The 12,951-nt window shown below is 41.9% G+C and overlaps 1 protein-coding gene across 1 annotated transcript in view; it reads right to left on the bottom strand.

The window, feature by feature from the left end:
* Positions 1-12,951, bottom strand: part of UTP20 (UTP20 small subunit processome component) — a 65,263-nt gene that overhangs the window by 25,428 nt on the left and 26,884 nt on the right. Inside the window, exons 26-36 of the mRNA XM_074166786.1 lie at positions 12,439-12,605; positions 11,702-11,910; positions 8,507-8,650; positions 6,293-6,372; positions 5,167-5,393; positions 4,080-4,224; positions 3,528-3,615; positions 1,975-2,118; positions 1,266-1,316; positions 1,021-1,173; positions 322-477 (exon numbers count right to left, since the gene is read on the bottom strand). Coding sequence (XP_074022887.1) covers positions 322-477; positions 1,021-1,173; positions 1,266-1,316; positions 1,975-2,118; positions 3,528-3,615; positions 4,080-4,224; positions 5,167-5,393; positions 6,293-6,372; positions 8,507-8,650; positions 11,702-11,910; positions 12,439-12,605 — 1,564 coding nt within the window. The remainder of the gene's footprint in view (positions 1-321; positions 478-1,020; positions 1,174-1,265; positions 1,317-1,974; positions 2,119-3,527; positions 3,616-4,079; positions 4,225-5,166; positions 5,394-6,292; positions 6,373-8,506; positions 8,651-11,701; positions 11,911-12,438; positions 12,606-12,951) is intronic.

Below are 12,951 nucleotides of genomic sequence, written 5' to 3' on the forward strand. Positions count from 1 at the left end.
GTGCTGTCATTTACAGTGTTTCAGGCCTCATTCTTTGGTAACAGCAAATACACCAGGACTGCATGTAAATTAAAGTCTCTCCTCCAAAGAATGAGCTACAACTGAGAAAAGCTGAATAATGGCAAAGAAACACAATATGGTGGAGTTCTATAACTTGTTAGATTTTTGAAAGACTTCAAATGAAGGGTAAGTTTGATTACAATGGGTATTTAGATTTCTTATCCCGGCAACAGAACTCAAAGAACTCATCTATAAGAAGTCTCATACGCCCTGGCATCCTGAAGACAGCTGAAGAAGTGTATTCAGAGAACAGTGCCTTACCTCAGTCTTACTCTTCAGCCCTCTTCTCACAGACTCTAAGAGAGTGTGCTGGATTAGCTCCTTGTAGTCATCTTCTGTGTGGTCGATTTCTGCCAGTCGGCGGATAAAACTGGTCAAGCAAAGGCTTGCGTTGTCACTAAGAGCCATATCCCCTAGCTGAGTGGGTGAAGAAATTATACTACATGAGTCTGGATATGACACCCTTTTAGCCCCAAAAGACTGGACTGAACAGTACCACAGAGCACAACCTAACAAAGCCTGGAGACCAAACTCTTTAAGACCCTTCCTGTAGAAGTTCTAACCCTGAATTAATGGCCAGCCTTCCAAACAGGAAAAATTCTTTTAGATTTACAAGCATGCCCACGTAACCACAACAAAATGCTGCAAGAAAAAGAAAAGCAGCCTTTCAAGACTGTAATTTGCCTTTTATACAGCACAAATTGACCAAACAGTTCCAAGGCTCACTGACAGGAAGCTGCACTGTGCTTGGGTGAGCCTTCTTGCTGCACTGTATTTGCCTTTCTGGACACATAGGTGAAAAGGCAAACAGACAAAAATTAAAAACAGGTGTTTGAAAGAAGACTCAAACATGCTCTCCGAATGTTTTGCAGTGTCAAAAAATAGCCAACAGAAATAATTTGGAAGTTAGATTTGTCATGGACGCTGTGCACAAAGCAAGAGAAGGAACATTCAGCCAACCTGGATGGTATAGAAGCAGTTGTGCATAACGGGGATGAGGAAGTTGATATCCACCACTTGCATTTCTTTGATGCGGGTTGTGATTGACTGGAATGCTGACAGACGTACATCGAAGTCAATGTCATCGAGATGCCGTTGATCAAAGGCATTCAACTAAGAAAGAGCAACAAGTCATTCATGAAAAAGGCCAGAAACATGACAGTACAATGTCGCAGAAAAAAAGTCAGCAAAGAAACTGTGCATACCTTAACAACATCAGTAATATACTTCAATTCATTGTCCAAATCCGATAAAGTCTAAAAAGAAACATAAAAGAAAATAGTTTAACTGTTACAGTTGTTAAAAATTTGGAGAACTGAAGACTTTACCACTTTGGACAAAAAATAAAGCAAGCAACAGGATCAATTTTTCTCCAGTTAGAAGCTTAACAAGAGCCATTCTTTCATAACCTTCCATAAATTGGAAGATGTGTGTTTTAAGTCCTGAATTTTCTAAATATCTACACTGAGTGTTTCCTGGGTTTTCCTGATGAAAAAAAAAAAAAAAAAAAAAGTTATGCAAGTCACTTCAAAGAAGTAAAAAACAACCTGGCTGCTATAAATCTTTGAGAAAAGAACACAAACAAAAATCACCCTCAGGATGCTAAAAGTCAGTCTTATTTCATAAAGATACAGGATTTGTTACAGATGAAGTGTGCTTTATTTGTTTTCTCATACACAAAAGAACCCTGGTGATGCCCACATCAACCAGGCTGTAAACCAAATCTTTTACAAGTCTTCTTGCAGCTCATGAATTTCTACCATATGCAATTCTGTTACTTTCACTTAACAGATATGTAGATTAAAAAAGTTTTTAAGCTCATACACAACAAAGATAAATATTGCTAATTATTTTGTCATTGATATCTTAGAACAAGTAAAAAAAAGCACAGAAGGACACGTAAAAATGCAATACCTGAAATACCAAGCACAACTTATGTCGAGACAGTTTGTTCTGAATGACAGAAAAAAGCTTTGCCAGTGGTTTGAGAAAGCTTGTAGGGTTTGAGCAATGCCTCAGCAAGTTCTGCACTGTCTCCAGAATGTCAATCTCGGTACCCTGAAAGAAACAGATAACTGTTCAATAAGGTCAATAAATATTGAATCCTCACAACGTTATTTCATTTCCTTGGGAAATATTTCAAGACACAAAGTGAACTTAACCACTTTTCTGTATTTTATTCAGATGACAGATACTGAATGAGAACAAAGAATTAGGACACACTCAATGCAATCATCAAATCTCTCAGAAGCACTTGCAACCTTTCAATTAAACACAAGCACAGTATTAGGGACGAATACCATCACTACGAAGATTTCTTTTTTGTGTCTCTCCTCAAATGTCTCAAAGGTCATGAGAACTAATAGAGCTTTAAAAAGCAGTCTTTCTTTGATCTGTGAAACAAACATTAATAGCACCATATACTTGTATAATCTGCCTGAACAGAAACCATATACGGTCTCCTAACAATTCAGAGATTTAAAAACCAAGTTAAATGACAGTTAAATGTCAGTTAAATTAAAACCAGTTAAATGACCACTTGCAAAGCAGAAGCTACAGGTTGCTGCCTAGAAGTTCTTTCTGCAAACCTAAAAGCTCTCCATTGAGCAACTGCACATTTTTTTAAGAAAAAGAAGACCCAAACCTTGATCCAAGGACTCAGGCACTCAAGCTGGATAATCAATGGATTCATTCATTGTAGATGGGACTATATTTCTGAAAACGAGGTTTGGCAGAGAAGGAAACCCAGACAAAATAGTTTACCAATATCCTCAGTGCTTGATTTATTTAACAGTTTACAAAAGACCTAAGCCATGGAGACCTCTGCTTCTTTCAACTGCAGCCCATATTGCTTTGCATGCCTGGGGAATTTAGTCTTTTAGGGAAGTTTCAGTTCTGAGCTACACTTCCGTACCCACAAGTGGATTCCTTGGGAGTGGAACAACGGAACGGAAGCAGGCGATATGGGAGCATGTTAATAGCACTGCACAACGTTCGCCTTTTATCCTGCAACAGGCCAATGCAGCACTGCCCATTACACAGCATGTACTACATACTCAACCATATGTATCCGTACTTCTGTCCAGATGCTGTGCCTTTGGATTTGGGGTACATAAAATCCACAGTGAAGAGCAGCATTTATTTCAAACACCAGAAGGAATTTGGTGGAGTGACTACAGTGGCAAACGAGGTAAAAACTGCATAAAAACTTCCGTAGACCTTCCCCATGAAAAGGGGGAACAGAGTCAGCCTGAGCACTGGCATCCCTGCATAGCATCAGTGTCTTGCACACATCAACACGCAATAGCAGATGAACAGACTACAAACATACAAAGACTTCATTTCAGGCTAATGACAAGAAATGGCATGTAATCGCTAAGGATTTTAACTGCATTCTAAACAAATCTACTTTATTAAAAGAAAAACATATGTTTAATGGGGGAGGGGGGGAAGTAATTTCTACCCACCTGCTCCATGTTACTCTGATAAAGGAAAGGGAGGAGAAGGCTCACAAGCACTGAATTCTGAGTCTTTTCTTGTATAAATTTGCTGATCCTGCACAATGAGACAAGATAATTTACTATTTTATATCAATCCAATCACCAGTACAGAGCAAAGAAGAACTCAGTCAGCACTAGTACCATTTCAGGCAGCTTTGTCAGCCCATCCATTAGCCCCAAGCTAATAGAGCGTACCCACCAAAATCACGGTATCAGCCCAAGTATTCAGTTCAACATGACTGCAGGCATTTCTGCACCTTTTCCTACACCCAAGAGGAACTGGGTTTGAGTACCAGCAATAGAAACAGCTAGAATCAAATTCTGAAAATCAGTTTCTGAAAACTTTTCCCCTCTCAGTCACTGGCAGCTTGCAAGGTCAATGACAGACAGGTATTTTCAACTGCTTTAAATTTAAATAGTTTGAGACTTATGAGTTTTTAATTTGCAACCTATTATGAAAAGCCTCTTCCTACCTCCTTTCAACTTTTTAACTGTTTTGAGCTCTAAGGAATCACTTACTTGGAAAGTATACTCAGCTCTTTGCTGACTTGAGCTCTATACTTTTTCTTTTTCACCTTCTCCACATTTAACATTGTTTTGCTGAAGTACTGAAGTATGGCAGGAACATGAGGCAGAACCAAGCGGCAACCTAGGCTGAGGGTCTCTGTAATGGATACAACAGTTAGCAACACCCAACTCTGTGCTGCAAGCAACAGAAGGGAGATCTGACCCTACACAAACAAAGGGGGAAACACAAAGTTTGTCATCAGTGGAAGATGACTATGTAGGGCACCTGGCTACTGGGGACATGCACTTGCTAAGACCAAGTCTAACATGTCCAAGCTGGGATCAAAGAAAGCACATACAGAAAATAAAAGCTCTCCTCACAGATTTCAGTAACAGCTCCAGTAAAGTGTGGGCTTACCAAAAGGTACCAAGGAGGTTCCTCAAAGGTAGTAACGGTCTACTAAAACAGCTGGAGCATTTATAGATGCAGTCTTCTTTATTCTGCCACTGGCCTCTTGTGCCAATCAAAGCTGCCGTAACTCAGGCACAGCAAAAAGTGCTCTCCTTTCCACTACCTCTGAGTGTTACAGGTGAAAGATGGCTCCCTAGCATCATACACAGCATATCACTCTTCTGTTTATAGATGACTCCCTAGCATCATACACAGCATATCACTCTTCTGTTTATTACCATTCACAGATAAAAAGAATCAATGGCAGGTCTTTCTTATCAAGATCTTTGACTAAACATCAGTGATACATGACAATGTGCATACGGGGATTGGGCTTTTATATAAAACTTGATGTCATTCAAAGCTTCACAGACAAAACAGGTTGAGAACATATTTTCCCTCTTCATAAGGAATTTCTCTATGTGCAGGACCCTGACACTCAAATGTGGATCTCACCAGTCTTGAGACAAGCAGGACGCTACAGTTCTTGAGCATGTCAAGACAAATTTGTACACTGACTTTTTCATCTCCACTGGGACGACTCCTTCCCCAGCATTCTCAGCCAGTGCAAAGACAACCTCAACATAATCTAACACCTACATCCAAAGCACCCAATGAGCCTCTCACAGGACTCTTATACACACATACCTTCTGTCACGTCTCCAATGACAATGAAAACAGAGTCAGTCACGCTCAAATGGGAAACCTGCTCCGTGGGTTCAAAATCTGGGCTGTTGAGAAGGCTATCGGCTATGTCCATCACAAGACTTGATGTGGCCTCAGACAAATTCTTGGCTGACAGCACAGCAAACACATTTGACAGTATATCATACTCTGGGTGATCTGGCCGTTGCTTGGCCAGCAAGGGGAAATACCTGAGAGAAAGATTATAAAAAAGACTGAAAATTTACATTTAGAACTTTGTAATTCTTTTGTGCAAAAAGTCACACAAAAAGATGATGACTGTCCTCTAATTCAAACAGGGAAAAAGCACACAAATCACAGAACAACACTGTCATGAAAAACAGAAGGTTGAGAGGTCATCAAGTCCCTTTTCTTGCTTTAAGTTAGCATCATCTAAACCTAAACCTTCCTCCACAGATGTTTGTCCAAGTCTCCTCTTAGTCTGCTCTTAACCTAATGATCCAATACCATTTTTTATATAAGTTTTTCTATAAGTTCTTCAAGCCTACAAAGACATGTCTTAAAACAGATACTGGATACTTAAGCAAAGGAAAAAGCAGTGAGTCTGTGGAAGAGGCAAAAATCACTCAAGAGCCGAGCTAGAATTTCTCACAGTGTCTGCATCCTAAAAAGCTCTTTTACAACTTTCCACATCAGAATCTCAGTCACAGATTCTGTGTTGAACCTACTCATATTCTTTCATAAACTATAAGTAAGAAATCAAAATACATGAATGAAATGATATATTGCAAAATTCACTCCCCACCTCCCAAGACTAAGAAGTCATTGATCAAGACAGACATATTCTGAGAACTAAGCTCTCCTCCTCACCCATCAGCTGGGTTAGGGCTACATATCTGCTTGGTTGTTCACAATGGGAAAAGCAGCCCACTAAAAAAAGAGTAATTGCATAAATTGGAAAGATTTCCAACTGTATCTGGACTGCTATCAAAAGAATAACAGCCTAATGGAAAAAGAAAATATGGGGCTTGACACAATTCTTCATAACCTGTTAGAGTAACATGCTCTTTTTTCCTTGAATTTTGTGTAATCAGAAGTACTCATGGTTCTTTGCGAGGAGAACACTTACCTGGGATTCTTACTCCAGGTATGAATGAGTTTGAGCAGAAAAGTTGGAGAATACTGACTCTCTGAGGCCAACCTGCAGACCTAAAGGAGGTAAAAATCAGATATCAATGCAACAAAAGTAGGTAAAGCCACTTAAAAAACCTCATCTCTAACAAAGATCCCACTACAAGCTATAGTTTACCTTTTGTAGAAAAGAATTTAATCATCATTTTTCCATCTCCCTCAATATTTGTGGAACCACTGTTAGATTATCTTACTCTTATTTATACACTACCCCAGCTACCATTTTTGCCCTCCCGTTGAAAGCGACTCCCCATGGAGCCTCACTTTTGCTGGAGAGACCTAGCAACCTCTCCTGGACATACATATGAGATCTCCAGCGCAACACCCAAGACTCACTCCTCCCATATTTCTGATGCCCTGGCTGCAGCACCTGCCATTCCAGCATCTGTTCTACAACACCATGGCCTCGGCTGCTATAAAAGCACTGTCCCTGCTCAGGGAGAGGCATGTAGGGTTTGGACTAGCTCAAGTCTGGGCTCAAGACCTGAGCATAACAGAAAAGAAGGCAGGTCTAACCATCATAGCCAGGGTCTTAGAAAGCTTCCTCTCCTGCCCCCAAAGCTGGTAATGTTATCGCTCTGCATAAAACAGAGCTTTTCTGAATGATGTACACTGAAAAGTAAACCGTTAATTCAATCCTGCAGGACTGCTGCTGTGCAGGGTAACAATATAGAGCCTCTACAGCAAAATCCTGGGGTATGAAAAGCAGCAAACTCCAGTTCCAAGTACAACAGGCTTAAAATAATATGCCCTCTCCACGAGTTTTTATACACGCCAGTTCCACAGCCTTAAAAAAGGAAAGTACACATGTCAAACAACTCTTCTGCCAAAACCAGATCTTCATGGAGTTCACTGGCAGAAACTCCCTCTAGAGGGAGCTTCCGTATCATACTACTACGATCCAAGCTCCAAAACCAGATGTCAGGAAGACAGAACTATCAGGACAACAGGAATTCCAACTGAAAACAATTTTACATCTTGTTCGGATTTACTCAGCATTTCCAAACACAATGCTCCCCAAAAGCTTTAAGTGCTTTGCTGACGTAAAGCCTGAACCGCGCGCTTGAACTGCTCTGGGACTGCAGTAAACATTCACTGCTTTGTCAGTGTGGTACCCTGGCCTTGAAAAGACTCCATGGAAAAAACAGGAACATACAACACCTTGTTGCCCAGCTCAGTGAAATACAGAGCTACAAGCACTGCTTGAAAGTATTTTAGCTACTTTTTGTCCACATCCACATACTACACATCACATATTGTTACTGGAGGAGCAGAGAAACAAGGTAGCAGCAAACACGCACAACGTCTAGAGAAGCAGATCCGGGGTTTCACAGATCACAGCAGTTATTCCTGGTGCCCTTCGACAGTCTTTTCTGCTGTAAGACATTTGGACTTTTGGAAACTTCAGAAGTCTCAGTGGATGAGCTCAGCCGGCATCAGCCCATCTTGCTCAGTTACCCCTTGGATGGAGGTAACTGCCTTTAGAGCAGAGGCAACCCAGCAGCTGGTACAGGCCCTCCCTGCTAATCTCAAATGCCATCAGTGCACTGACATGGCCAGCACAGTTTCATTTTCAATTTGGTGTGTTCTCTCTTCCTCTCACAAAAGTGCCTTTTCCCAACAAAGAAGTGATCTGAATTTCTCTTACAAAGGCCACAATCCTGTGCTTTGTCGCAGTGCTCACACAGGACTACCAGCATCCTGGCACAAGAGCACGCAGCCCACCAACAGACCCTGCTGGCTCCTTCCTTTCCTGCTGCAGCCTTTGTTTTCTGCAGTCCCCTACCACAGGCCCGAAAACTATCACACAGTCAAGTAGCAAAGTGTACCTAGAAGTGACTAGTATTATTTTGCTTCCCTAAAACATCCAGGGAAGAAGTCTGCTTCTGTGGTTGAAGAACAAAGAAATGGAATCCATTTTATTCAGATGAACTAATTTGTACTTTAGCCTGTGACTTGATTATTCCAGGACCAATCCGACATGAGCCAAGAAACAGGCTTTGCCCACACACACCAGAATGCCAGAATCTGTCTGAGGCCACATCCAATCTTGTGACAGACAGAGCTGACACAATGGACTCCAGTGCAGCTGGAGTTCTCTGCATGGTACAAATTACACACAAGCTGGTCCAGAAGAAGAAGAAACACTTACCTGAGGCCATACCACTGCATGGAAAACTGCATCAATCTCTTCCACACTAAAGCTGTAGGTCTCGTAATCAGAAAAAAACTCTCCCACGAGCTTGAGTCCAAGACGTCTCAAATTCTTCAGTGGATTAATCAACCTAGGTTGGACCTGTAAAAACAAAACAAAACCCCAGTAAGACCTTTGCAGAACAATTATTAACTACTTGCTCTGAAATTAAATACAGCAATTCACTGACCACAGATACAACCTTTGCTGGAACTATCACAATGTTTTTCTGTTTTCTCCTGTAACTTGTTCACAGTAGCAATTTACCTCTCACAACTGACCTGAATTTTTCTAAGGGGTGCCTGTTCCTGCACTTACTTAGTTACACAGGACTCCTTCAGCTCATGAAAATCCATGCTGACAGCTTTGAAGTAGCGTCTGCCCTTTTTGGACAAAATGCAGAAAGCTACAACACAGCTACATTTCCAGTCCTGACAAATAATTCTGTTTTACAAAGGAAAGGACGCAAATCAGCTCTCAAAAGTGAACTTGTACTTTGCACACTGAGATTTACTGGGGAGAAAAGAGATCAACAAACAAGAAGAGGTAGGAATAGAGAAAGCAAGAACGTGAATCACCTCCTCCAATAGCGTGGTGGGAGAACACAACAGGAGGATGCTTCCTGTACCCATTTAGCACTTACATTCCATAGCTTTCTTGGGGAAAACTTTTCAGTAAGGAAATCAGCTACACAGCCGATCATGAAGTTATTCGTGCACTGCTGCATTCTGACTCTTCTCCTGGAGAAGAGTCTTGACTTGAATAACCTACATTATTTCCATACTGTGCAATGATTCTATGATTCTATGATTTCCAATGCAGCTCACAGCACAAACACATGAGGTAGCTCCACGGTGCAGAGGTACTGAACTCCAGTCTCAGAAACAACAGAGCTGTGTCAGAGCAAATAAAGGCCAGTGTCCAAGACTGGAGCTAAGTTTTGGGTCTGTGGGTCTGGGTCTTTGGGTCCTCTGCGTCTGTGGTACATATCCTGGATCCATCACACAGTATAAACAGTTGTATCTCTTATTGTGCAAAGCAGCTTTGGCATCAAAGCCTCACTGAAAGACATCACAACTTTTTTATTTGATGTACCTATGTACTTCTGAAGAGACTGCCCTCTACCATGCAATACACTGCTAAACACCCTTTGCACCCAAAATCACAAGTAAAAAGACAAAGAGGAGATGGTGGAAAAGGAACCAAACATGCTCTTGCCCAGGACCTCCCAAGCTGTGCTGAATGTGTACTAATGGTGTGCAATCAGCTTCCAGGCAGCAAAGGAGCTGCTTGAAGGGCCAAAGAAAGCACTAACCATTTGGGGTGACCCCCCAAATGAAATAATTTTGGCTTTCTCTCTGTTCAATTGCTGTAACAGCAGTCCTCTGAGATCAAGTCTTTGAGAGGACAAAGAAACTCAATACTGAACACGAACAGTAGGAAATGGTAAATTAATAACTTGGCTTAAAACAGCCGAAGTTGACGTTTAACTCTCCAGGCAGTATCAGTCTGCAATAAATCACTCTCAAATTCCAACAATGTCTTCTAATTATTAGCCAAGATAAACAGATTTCTCACACTCTTCCTTGAGCTTTTAACATCTCACAGGCTAATGAAGTGCTAAATTAAGTTCAGACAATTGGCAGACTGTCGCTCTTCACATTACACAATGGTGACAGAATTACCGTGGTAACCCTGGCAAAATGTGACTATCCCAGCAATGCACAAAGTAGCTTTTAAAACTCTTTTTCCCGGTACAAAACATGTGGGCACATGAAATCCATTGCTGAAGCCAGACTCTGGGAAGCTGCTGTCCTAAAATTTGCTCATCGCCTTCGTAAATGAAGACGGTTACAAAGTTCTGTGCAACTATACAGGCAACTATGGGACCTTGGATGCCACCTGATTGCAAGGGCTTGCTTTGTTTGACAGGTTGTTCTCAAGAGAAGTTCTAACCTCGAGTGCTCACAGATGGGTCTTGGCAAGAACACACACACACAGTGACAAAACATTCATTGCCTAACACCATTTGCTCAGTCTATCATCTTATAATTCCTTTCAACACTGCAGTGATGGTGATGACTGTGCAGTTTGCTTGTTTCACACCTAATATATGATCAGGCTCTGCAGCGAACCAGACTCAAGTCTTCCTTTTCCTATTTGGATTGAATCCTGGCAAAGGCACTGATTTCAGAAAGACAGAAAAGCCTGGCTCAATATCATAGCTTCCAAACAGCTGGCGACAGACTCCCTGGGCTAGAGCTCAGGATCTCTGTGCTGCTGTCCTGTGCGCAGAGCAGCAGTAAGTCAACATGCCCCATCTTTAGGTGCAGCCAATCTTTAACGAAATGTTTTCCTCAACTGACCCTTTCTGCATGTACAGCCAGTGCACAGCAAAGGAAAAAAACATTTGCAGTGCTCTGCAGAGATGTAGCCAAGACTCAAATTGTGACACTGGATTAGCATGACTACTCCTGATACAGAGCTGAACGTGCTTCTGGTGTGCTGAAAGCATGGCTGGTAGCCACGTTCTCCCTGTGTCCCAGGGCTGGAGACAATCATTGTAGATAATCACTGCCATCACCCACAATGCCGAGCTCCCCAGGAGTCTAGCACCACTACAAAACACTCCAAAGATAAGTTTTGCTCTGAAGTCCGCAGGCAAGGAACTTTAAATCCTCTCCTTCCTCTGCTCAAATGTTTTATCCTTGCAGCCAAAAAACTACACCTTTAAGGCCAATTTTGATGACGATCTTTGCCATAAGATCTTGTTACATCCTTACAATACATCATTTACCTTTCCCTCCTGCCTATCTGTCCACAGAGCAGGTAGGCAGCAACACACAGAGATCACCTCCAATTGTCTCTTCAGTAATTCAAACAAAAATGCAGTACAAAGCAGCTTTCTCAACATGTTAACTCTGCCTGTGCTTCCTGAGCCCTGTAGCACTTCCAGAAAAATGTCACTGGCCCCTATTTTGACAGACACCCAATTGCTAAGCTTCACTCCATGCTGGCATTAAACTTAATCTTTATCTGAAGCAGCCAAGGAGTATATGTGCATGCTAAGGGAAGGAAGAGAGAAAGGAATTTAATTTACATGTTTGTATGCATATGTGTACACATACACGTATATGTATGCATATACTGTACCTTCTCTCTTTGCTGGAGGATGCAGGATACCACAGCCGTCATGCAGAGCAGAATCTGTAGAACTTCAGGCAGGTACTGATGGATCAAATGTCCTATGTTTTTCAACACAACTTCGAGAACACTGAAGAGGCTATGCTGACGCCCAAGAGGCAGGACTTTAGCTAAATCCAGCTCTGACATACTTCGAAGCACTGCAGTCTGGCAAGGCCCTGCATCAGGCAAAGGGACAGCAACTTATCTAGAGAAGCACTACAAAACCAGCCACTATCGAAAATAACTTTCAATGAAAAACAGTATAATTTGGCCCTAAATTACAGTTCCTCACGTTCGGCTTTTTAAATAACCACAGCTCCAAGTCTCCATCTCTCTGTGCCATTCAGATGTCTCCCACTGCTACAGTAATCAGAGCACTTTACAACCTCTGTTTATTGCTACCATACACAGGCCAGCCTACGATGGCAGTGATTTTCACTCCTGACCTGCTACAGCTTACTTGCACAGCCGGGGCAAGTAATATCAGTTTTTCTGACCTGTATAACAGAGCAATCGTGCTTTGTAAGCAAGGAAAAGCTCAGGGGAATCCCACTCCTTATCAAAACTTTACTTTCATCCTTTCATCCTTTCAAGGCACTGTTAGAGACAAACTGATGCACGTAACAGTACTAAGCGTATTTATCCTCCCATATCTCTAGAGGTCAGAAAGTACCATACCCTCAGGTTCTACTGCCTGTACCTACCATTAATGAATTGCTTCACAGCTTCAAAGAGCAGATCCAAGAACATCCGTATCTCTTCTGGCAGCGAGCCGGCAAGAAATCGCAGAACGATCGACATGCGAGTACTCGCTGAAGACTTGCCCTGGGTTTTGCTCCCTGTTTTGTTTCTCATTCTGCCATAGAGAATTCTTCAAGAGCCAAAAAGAGGTTGCATTAGCTTTCAGCAAGCCATCTGTTTCCTAGTCTCTTATTCTGCAGGAGAAATTCCATTTCATTTAAAAGAAGCTCCCTAATGAGAACAAACTGAGTGGAAGTCTTTCTGCCCCCGCCTGCAGCGTCTCCACTGAATTACTACACAGTGTCCCAAAACATCCCAGGGAAAGTTCAGCTTTTGCTACTACAATAGATGCTTTGCAGGAGAGTTCAGGTATAAAACTAGAATTCCTCCAGGCTTGCTTGAGGGCAGTTACAGCTGAAGATGCAACCTGTATGATAACTTGCTCACTGTCTCTCAATAAGTGTTAATACTTAGTG

The sequence above is a fragment of the Numenius arquata genome, chromosome 2 (assembly GCF_964106895.1).
Source record: "Numenius arquata chromosome 2, bNumArq3.hap1.1, whole genome shotgun sequence".
In the NCBI taxonomy this organism is placed as follows: Eukaryota; Metazoa; Chordata; class Aves; order Charadriiformes; family Scolopacidae; genus Numenius; species Numenius arquata.